The sequence below is a fragment of the Rhinatrema bivittatum genome, chromosome 4 (assembly GCF_901001135.1).
Source record: "Rhinatrema bivittatum chromosome 4, aRhiBiv1.1, whole genome shotgun sequence".
In the NCBI taxonomy this organism is placed as follows: domain Eukaryota; kingdom Metazoa; phylum Chordata; class Amphibia; order Gymnophiona; family Rhinatrematidae; genus Rhinatrema; species Rhinatrema bivittatum.
Window position 1 is genome coordinate 168,383,695 of NC_042618.1, and position 16,464 is coordinate 168,400,158.

Below are 16,464 nucleotides of genomic sequence, written 5' to 3' on the forward strand. Positions count from 1 at the left end.
TCCAGAGCCCTGCCCGTTCAATAAAGACCGCTCATCATGACAGTAGTTAAATGATGCAGAGTGATTTGTTTGGTTACATGATGTTCTGCTTAATATTGTTGGAACAAGTTTCCATAGAGATTCCTCCTCCCTTGGGGTTGAGGGTCTCAGTTATTGTTATACAGTAATTATTCTCATCTTGGCTTGAATACAGGTCATACCGAGGGACTGCAGGTGGAACTCTAGGTTAAGTAGTAGTGTCAGTAAAACTTTTCTCCTGTCTCCATCTGCTGGCAGGGAGGCAAAACCCAGGAGTCTGGACTGATCTGTGGTATTCCAGGAACGAAAATTAGCAGGAAAGAACCAATTTTCCTATACTAGTCATCTGCCACTCAATAGTTCATAAATTAATGTGTAGGTATTCTGAAAAGCAGAAATAAGTCCAAATATGAAAAAGTACAGGAACAGTAAAATAACTTTCCGTTTTATTGTGCATAATCTATGAATACTCAGATGTTTCTGCCTCTGAAGGGTCTTGTTAGTGTTAACTGTGCAAAGACTTACCCAGCATCTCATTTCAAATAATGTTCTCTTATTAGTAACATATTGGTTTCACACGTCACTTACCTCTTAAACTGCAACAGAGTCATGCTCATGTCTTAACTCGCTGACCTGGGACACTTTTTACCCCAAGCTCTGTCTGTCCATCATACTCATTTCTCATTGTTTCTCAGTTGAGTTGGCTTTTTGTCCTTCTGATATTTAGGACTCTTCAGTCTGGGAAGTTCTGCTTAAATATCAGCTTTAAACTTCATGAAATGATCTGCGAAAAGACAAAGTCCTTGAATTTTTCCGAGATACCAGCCCTGTCTGCTAATGTCATTCTAAAGGTTAACATGGTAAGTACCTATTTAAAAAAAAAAAATCATTTGCCCTTCAACATAGTGAACTCTTAGAATATTAAATGCTGTGAAAGTACAACATTATTTTGTACCATTGATATATATAGCACTATGAGAGAAATCACTTTGTAAGTTCTTTGAGGAAGATACATTTGACTAGAACAGAAAACAGTGGTGGTACTTGACCCTCCAGGTGTTGCTGATCCATGTTCACAGCCAGCCCTTTTTGGTTACTCTTCTCTGTTTGGTCTAGAACCTTGTTCATCTTTGACGTTCTTGAAGGCCTGTAGCTCTAGTTCTCCATGCTTGGCATTATCAAAGCTTGGCCCATTTGAGTCCTAAGACTGTGAGATCACCCTAAAAAATGCATTTTGTCTTTTAAGGTCATCTGATTTTCTTGTGTTCTGTTTTATCAAGAATAAAAAGCTAATGACCTTAATCCTATAACTGCTAATGAAGTTTTCTGTGGCGTATGCATGCTGCTTTCATTTATTGGATTTATAGTCTGTGCCTCCAGAGGTTCAACTGGGAGTAAAATAAGTATAAATAATACACACATTAAAATAACAATACAAAATACAACAACTGAATCCAAAAGAAGTCCTGGATACAGAAAGGTATCAGAGTAAACAGAATGCATAACATATACCAAGTTAAAAATCACAGGAGAAGCCAGATCTTAAGTGTTTTCCTGAAATTAGTAAGGTCAGGTACTAGCAGAATTTCACTGGGAATCAAATTCCAGTGATGGAGCACAGTACAAGAAAGCTTATTTCCTATTACTAATGAGCTTTATCTTGTTTTATAATGGAAACTGCAGTAAGTTCTTCTGAGATGACCACAGTGTCCTGACAGGTGCATGTCTTAATAACTGTGATGAGAGCTGTTGCGGTCTTTAACCATTCAGCATCTTAAAGGCAATAAGTGCTTAAATCTGGTTTTGCTATGAATCAGAAGCTAGTGAAGATCAGCCAAAATTAGGTTTAATGTGATGTCTTGGGCTGAAATTAGCAACAAGATAGATGCTGAATTCTATATAAGCACTTGTTGTAAGTTGATATATAAAGAGGTGGGGGTAGTGAAAACTCACCAGCCTAGAAGCCCTCAAAAGACCGAAATACTCCTCGGTTACGAAGTTCTCTGAATACACTGCCCACCACTTTTTAGTGTGTCTCTGCAAATAAGCTCCTCTCCTTGCTTACCTCTTGGGTTCATGTTTTGGTTTCTTTTGTATAGCTTCAGGAGATGAGAGAAATACCTGGAAAGGAAGTGGAATCGAAGGCATCCACTATAGAAGACATCCTGCAGAAGTCTTTGAAAGTTACAAAAGACTGGTTTCGAACAGTCTTCCGCACAACATTGCCACAATATCCACCCAGCCTTTATGAAGAGCTTCAGGTATGTTAAATTCATAAGGAAAAAGTCCCTGTAAAAGATAAACTCAACAACAGTCAGATCTTTCCTTCTCTCACCTTCTGTTTCCGTACCAGTTTGTGATGATTATTAATAAAGTTGAATGTGTGCAACTCTGTATAAGGTAAATACACAATTTGATTGCACTGTGTGACTAACACATGTACTTAGAGTAGGTAAGGATCGCCCCTTCTTCAAAAAGTTATATACAAATGTTTTATAAAGATGTTTTATTCTTCATCTACTTGATGAATTTGTCTAAGGAACTGTTTATATTTTTGGCATCATGATATGATTATGAGCCCCCTAACCACTCTTGAATGTATTAGATGATTAATGGCCCATGTTTTAGCTTAAACGATTCTCCTCTGAAACTGTGTCTCTGTTCTTTTACATTGTGGGGGTCATTTCTGGAAGGATTTACATGCATGAACCTCAATTCCTGAACATACTCAGATCAGTCCAGACAAGCGGGTTTCATTCAATCCTACCAGTAGATGGAGGCAGAGAACAAAACTTTGGTTACTGCTACATTATCGAGTGTGCCACCTGCAGTCCCTCAGTATTTCTCTGCCTCCAGCAGATGGTGGACATGTTGCCTGCAGTCTTCACTGATCTTCGGTTTGGAGGTTTACCTTTTTCTGCTCCCTGAGGTGTCAGGTTCCTGTCGAGGGCCATCCCTCGGGTTGAGCCAGGCGAATGGGGGGGTTGGATACCCCCTGGCTGGTTTTAACCTGCAACTCCAGGACCACTGAAAACCAGGGGGCTGGTTCCCTCAGTGGGGGCCTGATGCCTCCCCTACACACCTTGGGCCTCAGGGAAGTATCCCTCTTTGGGGGCAATTTTTTTATTTAATACCTGGGAGTTTTTGGGCTGCTTGGTGCTGCCCCTTTAAAAAAAAAAAAAAAAAAAAAAAAAAAAAAACTTAGTGACAGGAGCAGCAGCAGCTCAGGCAGTGGGTCTGAGCTGCCTTGCAATCAGGCTCCACGGCGGGATCGTCGGGAGCCGGCCCAGGAGGAATCAGCCTCAGTAGGGGAGGAGCAGTGGCTCGCAGAAGGTGGGAGAGTTCCTCTGGGTGGGGGAAATCGGCCCCCCCCCCATTATCCTTTTCAGCGCAGGCCGCGCAAGTGTTTCCCACTGTGGCAGTACCTTTATTGTTTTCGCGCTGGTGGGAACTTGTGCGGCGCTGTGATCTGTTTCCTACTTCGGCGGCTGCATGGTGAGCCCCTCCCCCGAGATTTCGGCACGTGGAGTTCCATTTGCAGGCCCAATGACTGACAGATCTCTGGCACATGGTCTGCTTGTCTCAGTCCCCTCTCCTTCTGCACGGGCTGTGGGGGTGAGGGGGCTTCTGACAGGCCTTCAAGACCATGGAGGTCATCTCAGTTGGCGGTGAAAGGGGGGGGGGGGGTCTTGGCCTGGTCCTTCCTTGGGAGAGGGGGACCAAGGGAAGGGGGTGCAGCCTCGGGGCTCCAGGGAATCCCCTCCTCCTCTGTCCCCCACAGTGCAGCAGAGGGTGGAGGAGCAGGGTCAGGACCAGACAGCCCGGAGGGGCCCTTGGGGGTTCTCGCCTGAATTTGTCCTCCTGCATGAGGCTTTCCTGGCTAGGGAAGCAGGGAAGCGGCGCTTGAGAGATTGCCTGGCTGACTCAGCCAAGAGGCCGACGAGGTCCTTGGCGAGGTCCACAGCTTTGCGTGTGTGGCTTCTGGGTACTCTTCCTCCGCGCCTGGCTTCAGATGCCGAGGATTCGGAGGACTCTCAGGCTGAGGGTGGCTTGTCTCCAGCGTCTGATCTGGATGTGTACCTGGATGGGGGCACCTCACAGATCTGGAGGACCCGAAGGATGAGGTTGGGGCCTTTGAGGGGCCCGAAGTAGAGGGCGACAACCCTCAGGTGGTTCGCCTGTTCAAGAAGGAGGAGTTGCACCCTCTTATTACCCAGGTGCTGGAGGAATTGGGGGTTAAGCTATCCCTGGAAGTGTCGGATAATGAGGGGATTAATCCTATTTGGATGGCCTTCGGCGACCTCCTAGCGCCTTCCCCATTCCAAAGAAGATCCAGAAACTGATCAGCTGAGAATGGGATTCCCCGGACTCTGGGTTGAAGGTGAGGAGAGCGATGGTAAAGCTGTACCCGCTCCTACAGAATCATTTGGATGCCCTTAAGATTCTGAAGGTGGATGCCGTCGTGTCTGCGGTCACCAGGAAAACCACCATGGTGGCTAGAGCGGCGGCTCTATAGGACGATCAGGATCATAAGCTGGAAGTGCAGCTTAAGTGGGCGTTGAGGTATCCGCCTTGGGGCTACGAGCCGCGGTCTGTGCCAGTTTGATGCAGCACGCCTGTTTGTTTTGGATCCAGAAGCCCCAGGAACAGGCCTCCTCTGGGGCATTATCTCCGCTCCAGGCAGCCCTTCTGGAGGTGGGTGTGGCTTATGTGGCTGATGCCTTATATGATCTCGTGCGTACCACAGCGCGTGGCATAGTTTCGGTGGTGGCAGCTAGATGGCTGTTGTGGCTCCGCAGTTGGTCGGCAGATCCTTCATCCAAGTCACAGCTACGTAATCTCCCCTTCAAAGGCAAGCTTCTGTTCGGGGAGGATCTCGACCGCCTCATGAAATCTTTGGGGGGGAGACCAAAGATAACAGACTGCCAGAGGATAAGAAGACGGTGTGAAAGCCTTTCTCCGCTCATTCTCAGTTCCGGGAGGCACGGTGCTTCCGTCCTGGCAGACCGATGGGCTCCTCGACATCGTGTCAGTCCTCTGGTAGGCAGCAATCTTTTCAGAGTTCCAGCAAGTCCTCTAGAGGTAGGTTCGCCCCCAGAACAGGGGGTGTTAAATCTTCCCAATGAAGTCAGGCCAGTCCTCTCCTCTCCTGTAGCGATAGGGGGCAGGTTGTCCCTGTTTTACGAGGAGTGGACTAAGCTCACTTCTAACCAGTGGGTTCTACAGGTTATCAGGGAAGTTTACAACTTAGTTTTCTTAGCCTCTCAGATCCGTTTTTTGGAGTCATGTCTTTCCCGAAGCAAGCGAGGAGCCATAGAGGAGACACTCCAAAGGTTAATTTTGCAAGCTGTAATACTGGTTTTGCCCTCTGAGCAGGGACAAGGGAGGTATTCCATCTATTTCGTGGACCCAAAGAAAGAAGGAACCTTTTGACCAATCCTAGACCTCCAAAAGGTCAACAGGAATTTAAAGGTGCTGTGATTCCGGATGGAGATCGTGCGGTCCGTGATAGCAGTGGTCTGGAAAGGGGAATTCTTGGCATCCCTGGATCTCACTGAGGCCTATCTCCACATCCCCATTCGGCAGGACCATCAGACGTTTCTTCGCTTCAAGGTGCTGGGCCAGAATTTCTAGTTTCGGGCCCTTCCGTTTGGACTTGCCACAGCTCCTCGTACCTTCATGAAGGTAATGGTCATTGTCGTGGCAGTCCTAAGACAGGACGGGATTCTGGTACACTGGTATGTGGATGACCGGCTCATCAGGGCGAAGTCACTGGAGGAGTACTTGCGGTCGGTGATTCATGTCGGACTCTTTTAGAGTCGCTGGGTTGGATCATAAACTTGTCAGAGTCACTTGATGTCTTCTCAGGTTCTGGAATACTTGGAAGCCCAATTCGACACTCAACAAGGAAGGGTGTTCCTCACTGCCGACAGGGTGGCCAAGCTACAATCTCAGGTGGCTCAGTTGCTGCGCCTTCCGGTTCCCAAAGTCTGGGACTATTTGCAGGTCCTGGGGTCGATGGCCTCGAGGTTGGAGCTGGTTCCTTGGGCGTTTGTGCATATGCGTCCCCTGCAAAAGGCTTTGTTATCCCGATGGAGTCCGCTTTCGGAGCAGTATTTTCTTCCTCTGCCCCTTCCAAAGGAAGCCAGGTCCAATCTGGGGTGGTCTTATTGCATCATTTACGATTGTCACATCTCAGCCAGTCTTCAACCAGGTCGTCTCATTAAATCATTCACGATTCCACAATTCTAACCGTACTGACAGATTTTACTCCATCCAATGCATCCATTTAGAATCTGTATATACAGTGACATCGTAAGGATCTAAACCTCAAACATCAAATAGAGGAAGTCCAAATACACAGTACATCGTCAATATATCGTTTCCACAATGCGATGATATTGAACCATTGTGATGGATTATAAATGCTGTTTTTCAAAATGGAATTAGTTGGATTCCTATCTTCGCGTGAAGCACAGGCTTTAAAAAGATCACATCCCTTGCATCCTATATTATATACATTGCCAAAAATTCATAAGAATATGTCATCGCCACCAGGATGCCCCATTGTGGCAGGGAAGGGCTCTATTTTAGAGCCCTTCCCTGGCTTTTCCTCCAAGCCTTCCCTTAAGCCTAACATTGCAACAGTACTTTCAGTTAGCCCAATAGACCAAATGACCGACCCAACCACTGTATAGACATACGTTCGCTTCCTCCAGTTTCTTCTGTCCTTTATTTCCTGGCTATCCTAGTCCCCAAGTTCACTCTCCCTGTTATTTGTAACTGCGCTTCGGCCAACAAATACCTAGACAACTAAACGCCACCAATTAATCAACTCAGCTACTGATCTAACATCCAGTCGCCACATCACTGACAACTCAGCTAATACTCACTAACACCACTTTCGCTCCTAACAATGCAAACAATGTACCACGGTCTCCCTATACCGATTCTCCATCATAGAACACTACTCTCAGGAAAACCAAACATACTCTACAATCAACGAACCTACAAATCCCTCATCCCCATCATGATAACTCCAATCACACAACTTCTAGGATTCACTCTGTTCTCACTGATTCTATTTAATGCTCAATCACTATCCAAGAAATCTCTGATTTTAAATGATCTTCTCCTAGATGCAAACCCAGACCTATGTGCTATAACAGAAACATGGTTTAAATCTACAGATATAGCATTAATTAACCAACTACCAACTCAGACTTACGACTTTTTCTCTATCCCACGACAGAAAAAAAGGGGTGGGGGCATTCTCTTAGCAGCTAAGAAAGATCTTAGATTCTCTCATCACCCAATCAAATCTGACTCGAAATTGGAAACAGGTCTTTTCAAATCAGACTCTCTACTAATCCTTCTAGTATATGCCCCCCCAGGACTTCTAGAAGCAGATCCATCACCATTCCTAGAAATCTTAGCTTCATATCTAAAACCAGACTTCCCAACGATAATCCTAGGAGATTTCAACTTGCACGTTGATAACCCCACACTCTCAACCAGCTGCGAAACCATTCTTACAGCCATGTCTGCAATGGGATTCAAACAAATAATCAATGAACCCACCCACAAAGCTGGTCACACACTGGACCTAATCTTTGTGAACCCAGGTATTACACATACAGTACAACCCACATGCCAAAAAGTTCCCTGGTCAGACCATTCTTTAATCTCCACCACCTTCTCAATGACCCAAACGAACAATAAACACTCCCCTCAACACTCATTTCTTTACAGAAAAGTATGCCCCTCGGATGAACTCAGCAATCATCTAATCACGGAACTCTCACACATAGATGTCACATCACCTAATACAGCCATAAATTCCTGGTCCAACATAACAGAATCTGTGGCAAACAAACTGTGTCCATGGATAACAAAAAAAGTCAAACAAGGTGCATCAAAAAGGCAGCCATGGTTTTCTAACGAACTCAAAAGCCTTAAACTTAACCTACGTCAAAAAGAAAGTAAATGGCGGAAAGCTCCTTCCCCCACTACACTTTCTACATACAAACTCGCCCTCCATTCATACAAGAGCTCCACTCTAAAAACAAAAAGGGACTTCTACGCTCAAAAGATTCATAACATTATATTCGACTCTAAAGCGCTATTCACATTTGTCTCCAATCTAACTCATGAAAACCCTTCTGACATACCACCTAACCAAGCTCAAACAAAAGCTGATGAGCTGGCACTCTTCTTCAGTAAGAAAATCACGAACCTGCTATCACAATTAAAGCCCAATACAGGCTCACCAGCTAGCAATTACGTACTCCATAATAAAGACATCTCCCTCCAATCTCTTGAACTCACCACTTCCTCAGAGATCCAAACACTTCTTAAAAAAATGAAACCCTCATCGCATCCATTAGACCAGATCCCGTCTAAATTACTACTGCTAATCCCGGACACCATAACCAAAACCCTAGCAGACATCATAAACTGCTCATTCACCCAGGGTTTCTATCCAGACAACCTCAAACTAGCATCCATCAAACCGCTCCTTAAGAAGCCTAACTTGGACCCCAATGATCCCAACAACTTCCGTCCAATCTCAAATCTGCCTTTCATTGCCAAGGTGATGGAGAAACTAGTCAACACACAACTATCGGACTACATAGAGGAACACGGAATTCTATTCCCTACTCAATTTGGTTTCAGAAAGGCATCAAGCACCGAATCCCTTCTCATTTCACTGACTGACTATATTATATTGGGCCTAGACAAAGGACAGGCCTTCCTTCTGATTTTATTGGACCTATCTGCAGCGTTCGATACTGTCAACCACGCCATATTACTAAAACAACTGGCGAACATCGGTATTGCAGGATCAGCACTAACATGGTTCAAGACATTCTTAGAAAACAGAGGTTTCAAGGTTAAAATTCACAACAAAGAATCCCCCAGATACCCATCTTCGCAAGGAGTTCCTCAGGGTTCCTCCCTCTCACCGACACTTTTCAACTTATACCTTCTCCCGCTTTGCCAATTGCTAAACAAATTGAACCTTAAACACTTCATATTTGCCGACGATGTCCAGATTGTGATCCCCATTAAAGAATCCATCACTAAAGCTCTAGAACTTTGGGAAAATTGTTCTCATGAAATCAACGATCTCTTATCCAGCTTAAATTTAATTCTAAACCAAACAAAAAGCGAATTCATTCTAATCTCTCCAGACAATTGCAAAATCACTACAAACCCTCCAGCCAACTTGCAAACCTCAAAAGTAAGAGATTTAGGAGTTTCCATAGACAACCGGTTAAATTTAAAATCATTTATCAACCAAACAACCAAAGACTGCTTCCACAAACTGCACGTATTAAAAAGAATAAAACCCCTATTTCACTTCCATGACTATAGAACAGTGCTCCAAGCAATAATATTTGCGAAAATTGATTACTGCAACTCGATTCTTCTAGGCCTCCCATCAGCACATACTAAACCTCTCCAATTGATACAGAACACGGCAGCAAGAATACTAACAAACAAAAGGAGAAGAGATCACATTACACCAGTCCTCAAAGACCTTCACTGGTTACCAATCCATTATAGAATAATTCATAAGTCCCTCACCACAATCTACAAGAATATCCATGGACTGGCTCCACTCCATCTACAAATAGCTCTCAAAAAACACTCCTCCAACAGACCCATCAGAGAAGCTTATAGAGAATATCTACAGGTACCACACAACAATACCACCCAACATATAACATTGAGAGATCGGGCCTTCTCCACAGCAGGTCCCCCACTATGGAACTCAATCCCCTTAGAATTAAGACAGGAACCATGTCTCCTAACCTTCAGAAAGAGACTGAAAACATGGCTGTTCATGAAAGCATTTCCAGACCCTTAAGGATTCACTTCCATCAATTGCAGCAAAATCAAATACAGCAATACTGAACATTTTCTATCAAATAAAATATTTATTTAAAAGAACAATTATTTAATTGAACATTCTCTTCTAACTGAATCAGACACTACAAACCAATCACTACAATGTTTTACTTCTTGTTAAACTTGTTTATCTTTCCTTTAACTCTAATCCCAGTTAGAATAACCCCTGTTTTATTGTAACTTTCTCTTCCGTGCACTTGTTTATACTCCTGTAATGTATACTCTTATGTTTTAGTTATGTAGTTATAATGTATTGATCACCCCTTGTTTTATGTAAACCGACATGATACGTACTCCCGTGAATGCCGGTATAGAAAAACACAAATAAATAAATAAAAATGGTTTTGTTCAGTTAATCCCCAAGTTTGATGTAAACCGGTCTGATATGAAGCTTGTCATGAAGTTCGGTATAGAAAAATGTTAAATAAATAAAATAAATAAATAAAATTTTAGAACCCCTGTCAGATTACCTCAATTTCTTTTTCAAACCATATGTTAAAGAAGCTCCATCATTCCTTCAAGATACTTCCCATATGCTACGTCTTTTACAAGATCTACCAGCGTTACCGGAGCATTGTTGGTTTGTCACATTGGACATTTCTTCTTTATACACAAATATCCCGCAAGAGGAAGTGTTTGAACTAGTATGTGAAATTTTTCAGTCTCGACCTCGCTCACATAAGGTTCCTACAAGTTTTCTTTTGGAGCTCTTAAAGTTGGTGCTTTACAAAAAATTTTTAAGTTTGATGATATGTTTTTTCTCCAGACACAGGTTGTGGCGATGGGGGCAACGGTAGCCCCAGACATTGCTAATATCTGTGTTGCCCATTTTGAAAAATAGTATTTATATCCATCACGGTAGTTCAATAATTTTGCATTGTGGAAACGATATATTGACGATGTACTGTGTATTTGGACTTCCTCTAAAGAAGATCTAGAATTTTTTTTACAATGGTTGAACAAACAGAATTCACATTTACAGTTTACGGCGCAATATCATCAATATTCGATTTCTTTTTTAGATATTTTGTTGGTGCGTGAAGGTCATAAAATTGAGTCAACTTTGTACAGGAAGGAGACTGATCGTAATCATTTTTTACGTTATTCCAGTTATCCCAGAAAATTGAAGGGTGGATTACCGATTTCCCAATTTTTGTGGTTACGAAGATTCTGTTCAAATGAAGCGGCGTTCTGGCAGCAAGCATCCGATTTAAGTACAAGATTTTCCCAAAAGGGATATCCTAAATCGGTGATGATAAAAAAAAAAAAAAAGCTTCTAAATGAGCTTTGTTTTCGAACAGGGATCTTCTACTTCAATACAAACAGAAACCTTTTTGTCAAAATTTGACATATGTGATGAAATATTCTGTGTACACAAAGGAAGTAGTCAACATTGTAAAGTCCCATTGGCAAGTATTGGAACTACACAAAGTGTTTCAAATAGTACCAAGATTTGCATATTTGAGAGCACAACATCAGGAACCTTGTTGTGAGATCTGCATTTGACTCTACACCGTTAAGGCTTCTTCATCAGGGACCAATATATATATATTTTTTAATTAAAATGTTTTTTATTAACGACATAATATGACACATGGAAATAAGGGAGAATCGGATAATAATGCCATCTAAACAGCATCTTCAGTGAATTTTCAATTAACGAAGTGGCAATTAGCCCCTTACCCATGCCTATGAAGATCCCCTCCCACACCTGATGCAAGAAAGTAACATGTAAATCATGTTCCCATGCCAGCATAGCTTTAAATTTCACAAATAGTTCCGTTCCCAACATAGTATATAGCATTGACAACAGTTTAGTGGTAAAATCTGCTTTTTGACATATTTTCTCGAACTCAGACTTTCCTTGTTGGAAATGCCCGCCAAGCAAAGAGGACTGTGCAAAATGACGAAGCTGTAAATAGAGAAAGAGATCAGACCCCTCAAGACCATATTTCAATTGCAGATCAGTGAAGGAAAGGAGACCTTTAGATCCCCAAATATGCTCCCAGTTTCTAATACCCCGCCTCTTCCACCTCTGAAAATCCAAATTCTCGTATCCAGGAGTAAAATCTTTATTAGCATAGAGGTATGTGGAATGGTGGTATTCTCGATTCCCAAGAAGGAGGCATTTCCTGGCAGACCAAAGCCGAAGGGATAGTAACATAGTCAGAGGTAAAACCTCCTCAAGTTGCACAGTCCAGGTTCGCTTGGGTTGCCAAAAGAAGCTACATAAAGGCATTTCACCTACAATTTGCTGGCTGAAAAGAAACCAAGGCTTTGGAGTAGCCTGCTTATGTCAATCTGCAATGGTTTTAAATCGGGCCGCCAAAAAATATCGCTCTAAATTTGGGACTCCCAAGTCTCCCTGATTTTTCGGGACTTATAAAGAATGTGCCGAGCGATCCGTGGTCGTTTACCTCCCCATATATAGGCCATTAACCTCTTCTGCCACTGAACTAGCCTTTGTCGTGGGATATCAATCGGCAATGTCTGAAACAGATATAACAATTTGGGGATGATTGTCATTTTGACAGTGGCAATTCTGCCTAGCCCCAAGATATGCTATATCTGTTCCACTCCTCTAATTCTTTGAGAATCGTGGACCACAATTTATCATAGTTCAATTGAAATAGGTCTTGGGAGGCACTAATGAACACCCCTAAGTATTTTAATTTATTTTGGGCCCACTTAAAGCGGAACTGTGCTTTAAGCAGTAGTTCTGAAGAATGGGGAATGTTAATATTTAGAATCTCTGACTTTTCCCAATTAAGCCTAAAACCAGAGACCCTACTAAACTCTTCCATAGCTTCTGTCAAATGAGATAATGACGTGTCAGGATCAGTAACTAGTATCAGGATGTCATCCGCAAATAGGGACAATTTTGAGAAGTGCCCCACTTCCACACCTCGTATACCAGGATGCCGCCACACAATGTTTGCAAAGGGTTCTAAAAAAATCGCAAAAAGAAGGGGTGACAATGGGCAGCCCTGTCTAGTACCACATCTTACCGGGAAGGTAGGTGAATATTCCCCGTTTATTTTTATGCAGACTAGGGGATCAGTGTATAGTTGCTGGATCCATTGTATGACGTGGTCCCCAAATTGTAATTTCCGCAGTAGTGCAAAAAGATAGCTTTTGATATGGTGCATTGGCCCTTTCTCAACGTCAACTGAGAGCCACTGCAGGAATATTACGCTTTTTTACCTACCAAAACATATCAATGATTTTGTAAACATTATCGTTAGCTTGCCGACCTGGTATAAACCCTGCTTGATGGGGATGGATAATTTGGGCAATAAAGCTGTTTAACTGGGGTGCTAATATTTTAACTAAGATTTTCAAATCAATATTTCTAGGGAGATCGGTCTGTATGAGCCGCATACGGTAGGGTCCCTCCCTGGTTTTGCAAGAATCATGATACCAGCAGTATTAGCAGATGCAGAGAGTGGTGTCCCCTCTTTTAGGGCTAGGAAGAATTTAGCTAAAACAGGGGCTAAATATGGGGCGAATGTTTGCTAAAACCAACCTGTATAGCCATCAAGTCCTGGCGATTTCTCGGTTTTGAGGGATCGTATAGCAAGTATAATTTCTTGCTCCGAAATATCCTTATTCAAAATGCGTTGTTGGGACTCTTCTAGTACCAGGACTGTGGACGTCTTCAAGTATTTGTCAACGTCCCCAAGGCATATGCTCTCATCCATCGAGTATAACTCAGAATAGAATTGGTGAAAGTGCTGCCTAATAGATTTATTGTCTGTCAGCAGACAGCCCTCTTTGCTTTTTATCTTAACAATGGAAGTTTGTGCTTGCTGACACTTCAAAACATTAGCCAGCACTTTCCCGGCTTTGTTCCCCCCCTTCAAAATATTTTTGCTGGGACATTTGCATTTGATGTACTATAAACGCCGCATTTAGGGACGCAATGCGATTTCTGATATCCAATTGGGTGATAGTCACCGAAGAGGAGACGGAATGCTTATGAATACGCTCCAGATCCTTGAGCTTAAGAAGGAGCTGAGTCCGTTCACGCTGTTTCTTTAACAGAGCCGCCCGAGCAATAAATTTGCCCCTAAGGACTGCCTTTAAACTTTCCCATAATACCACAGGATTAACTTCCCCAGTGTTGTTTATTTTCAAATATTCCTGGATGTCCGATTCTACCTGTGGGACATAGTCAGAATCATCTAAAAGAGAGTTATTTAGCCTCCAGAATCTGGTACCTCTATCATAGTCCCGTAACTGCAACGTAAACCAAATAGGAGCATGGTCTGACCATAAGATAGGCTCAATGTCGACCTTGGTGACCCAGGGGAGTAATCCCGCGCTGCCTAAAAACATATCTATCCAAGAGTAACTAGTGTGTGGGGCAGAGAAAAAGGTGTCATTTCGCGATGTCTGATACCGAGACCTCCACATATCCCATAAACCTTGACAGTGTAACAAAGTTTTCAGAGCTCCCCTAGCTGTTTTGGAGTCTGAGCTAGAGCCATGTGAGGTGTTGAGGTGGGGATTGAGAGTTAAATTAAAGTCCCCTCCCAGTATCAGAGAACCCTTTACCCTAGAGGTCGGGGGGGTCACGTGGGATGATCTGCTAGGGAGGACGTGTTCTCCCTGAGCTCTGGGTGCCACGGACTTTTTCATACCCTTTCTACCCCCCTGAGGTGACGAACCGGCATAAGAGACGCGTGTCGGGACACGGCCCATGTCGATTGTACATTATATGTACAAAACCCCACCAACCATGGCTGCACGAGGTGGTAAAAAGGACAAAGAAAAAGACAAGCTTAAGCCCGCGGATTCCAAAATGGCGCCGAGCCCCGGCGCCATCAGCCCGGCGGTAGCGACGCCACTTACTGTGGACACGCTCAAGGCAACGCTGGATTCTACCCTAGATGTTAAACTTGCGGGGATTACTCACCAGCTGGAGGAGGTAAAATCCTCGTTGGCGGCTCTGCAGCCGCGGCTCGATGGCTTGGAAGACCGGATCGTGGGGTTGGAGGAGGGGCTACAGGCCCAAACAGAGAAAAGTGGCGTGCAAGATAAGTCTCTCCAGGACTGTTTGCAAAAAATGGATGATTTAGAGAATCGCCTTCGCAGGGATAATCTGAGGTTCCTGGGGCTCCCGGAGGCGGTGGACGAGCGCGGCTTGGGGGACTTTTTGGAGGAATGGTTGCCAGCGGCGGTAGGCCTCCCAGATTTACAAGGGACAATGAAAATAGAACGTGCGCACAGACTGGGGGTACGCCGAGACTCAGACAAGCGCCCTCGTATAGCTATCGCCAAAATTCTTAATTCAGCTATAAAACAAAAAATATGGATGGCATATAGACGGAACCCAGAGGCGACATATAAAAGCCATACTGTAAGGATTACGCAGGATTATTCGGCGCAAGTCTCACAGCAACGGAAAAAGTTCTCCCCAATGTGTTCCCAGCTATTTGAGAAGCGTATCAAATTTGCCCTCATTTATCCTGCCACGCTGAGGGTTGGGTGGGAAGGAAAAACCCACCTTTTTAAGACCCCTGAGGAGGCGAAGACGTTCGTGAGCTCTCTGGAAAACAGGCAGGGGCCAAGCCCATGATGGATTACTATTTTTTCCCTTTGGTCTACTCAGGTATTACTTAGACTATGTGCGGGCCCTGGTCTCGTTGGATTCGGTGGGATCCCGTTGCCACATGCCTCTCAAACTATCAGCTGCTGGCCCTACCGGAGAGGGCTACAGCGTTTTTCATGATCTGGTATACCTGGGATGGTGATGATTGAGGGCGTGCGCCAGTGTCCGACATGTTATACACCTAAAGACTATGTTGGACTCAAAGTTAGACTGTTGTTTTGCTAGGTCTCCTGTTGGGGACATAGATTCAGTTCTTGTTGTCCGTGGCACCCGGACATCTTAAGCGGACCTCCCAGATCGGGTGCATTTATTTTGTGCCCGTTTGGCAATATGCTAATCTTGTACCATTGGGGTAGGGTGGGGGAGGGGGGAGGGAGGGAGGGGGGGTTGGGAGGTTGATTGGGTGTATGAGTATGGCGGGTGTAAGTGGGAGCGGGGATCTGAGGATGAACGGATAGTGCAGTGTGTATGGGATTCCCTGTGGGTGAGTGAGACGGGCAGGAGGATGACAATCCGTGGGACCTTACTGGTGATAGGGGGCGGCTGGGACCCTCTCCACCAGGAGATATTGCAGAGAAGAATGTTAGGATCACTTCACGCTTGGCTGGGATCATGCCAAAAATAATTTCATGGAATGTACACGGTATGGGGTCTCCCATTAAACGCAAGAAAATATTAGCTCATTTAAAGAGATTGCATGGGGAAATCGCTTGTATACAGGAAACACATCTCACTTCCCTTGAGAGTCAAAAGTTGAAAAGAGACTGGGTGAGAGAATGCTTCTATGCGGCGTCCACACACCGTAAAGCTGGGGTGGCTATACTGATTAGTAAATCTGCGGATTTGGAAGTGGAACGCTCCATTGCTGACCCCAATGGCCACTATGTGTTAATTATTGGAAAGTGGAGGGGGCAGAA

General features: G+C 44.1%; 1 protein-coding gene across 2 annotated transcripts in view; it reads left to right on the forward strand.

Annotated features, from left to right (window-relative positions):
• The window catches only part of RNF213 (ring finger protein 213), a 413,312-nt gene that overhangs the window by 110,323 nt on the left and 286,525 nt on the right, over positions 1 to 16,464 (forward strand). For both annotated transcript variants that reach the window (XM_029599190.1, XM_029599191.1), the window contains exons 12-13: positions 746 to 878; positions 2,118 to 2,279. In XM_029599190.1, coding sequence (XP_029455050.1) covers positions 746 to 878; positions 2,118 to 2,279 — 295 coding nt within the window. The remainder of the gene's footprint in view (positions 1 to 745; positions 879 to 2,117; positions 2,280 to 16,464) is intronic.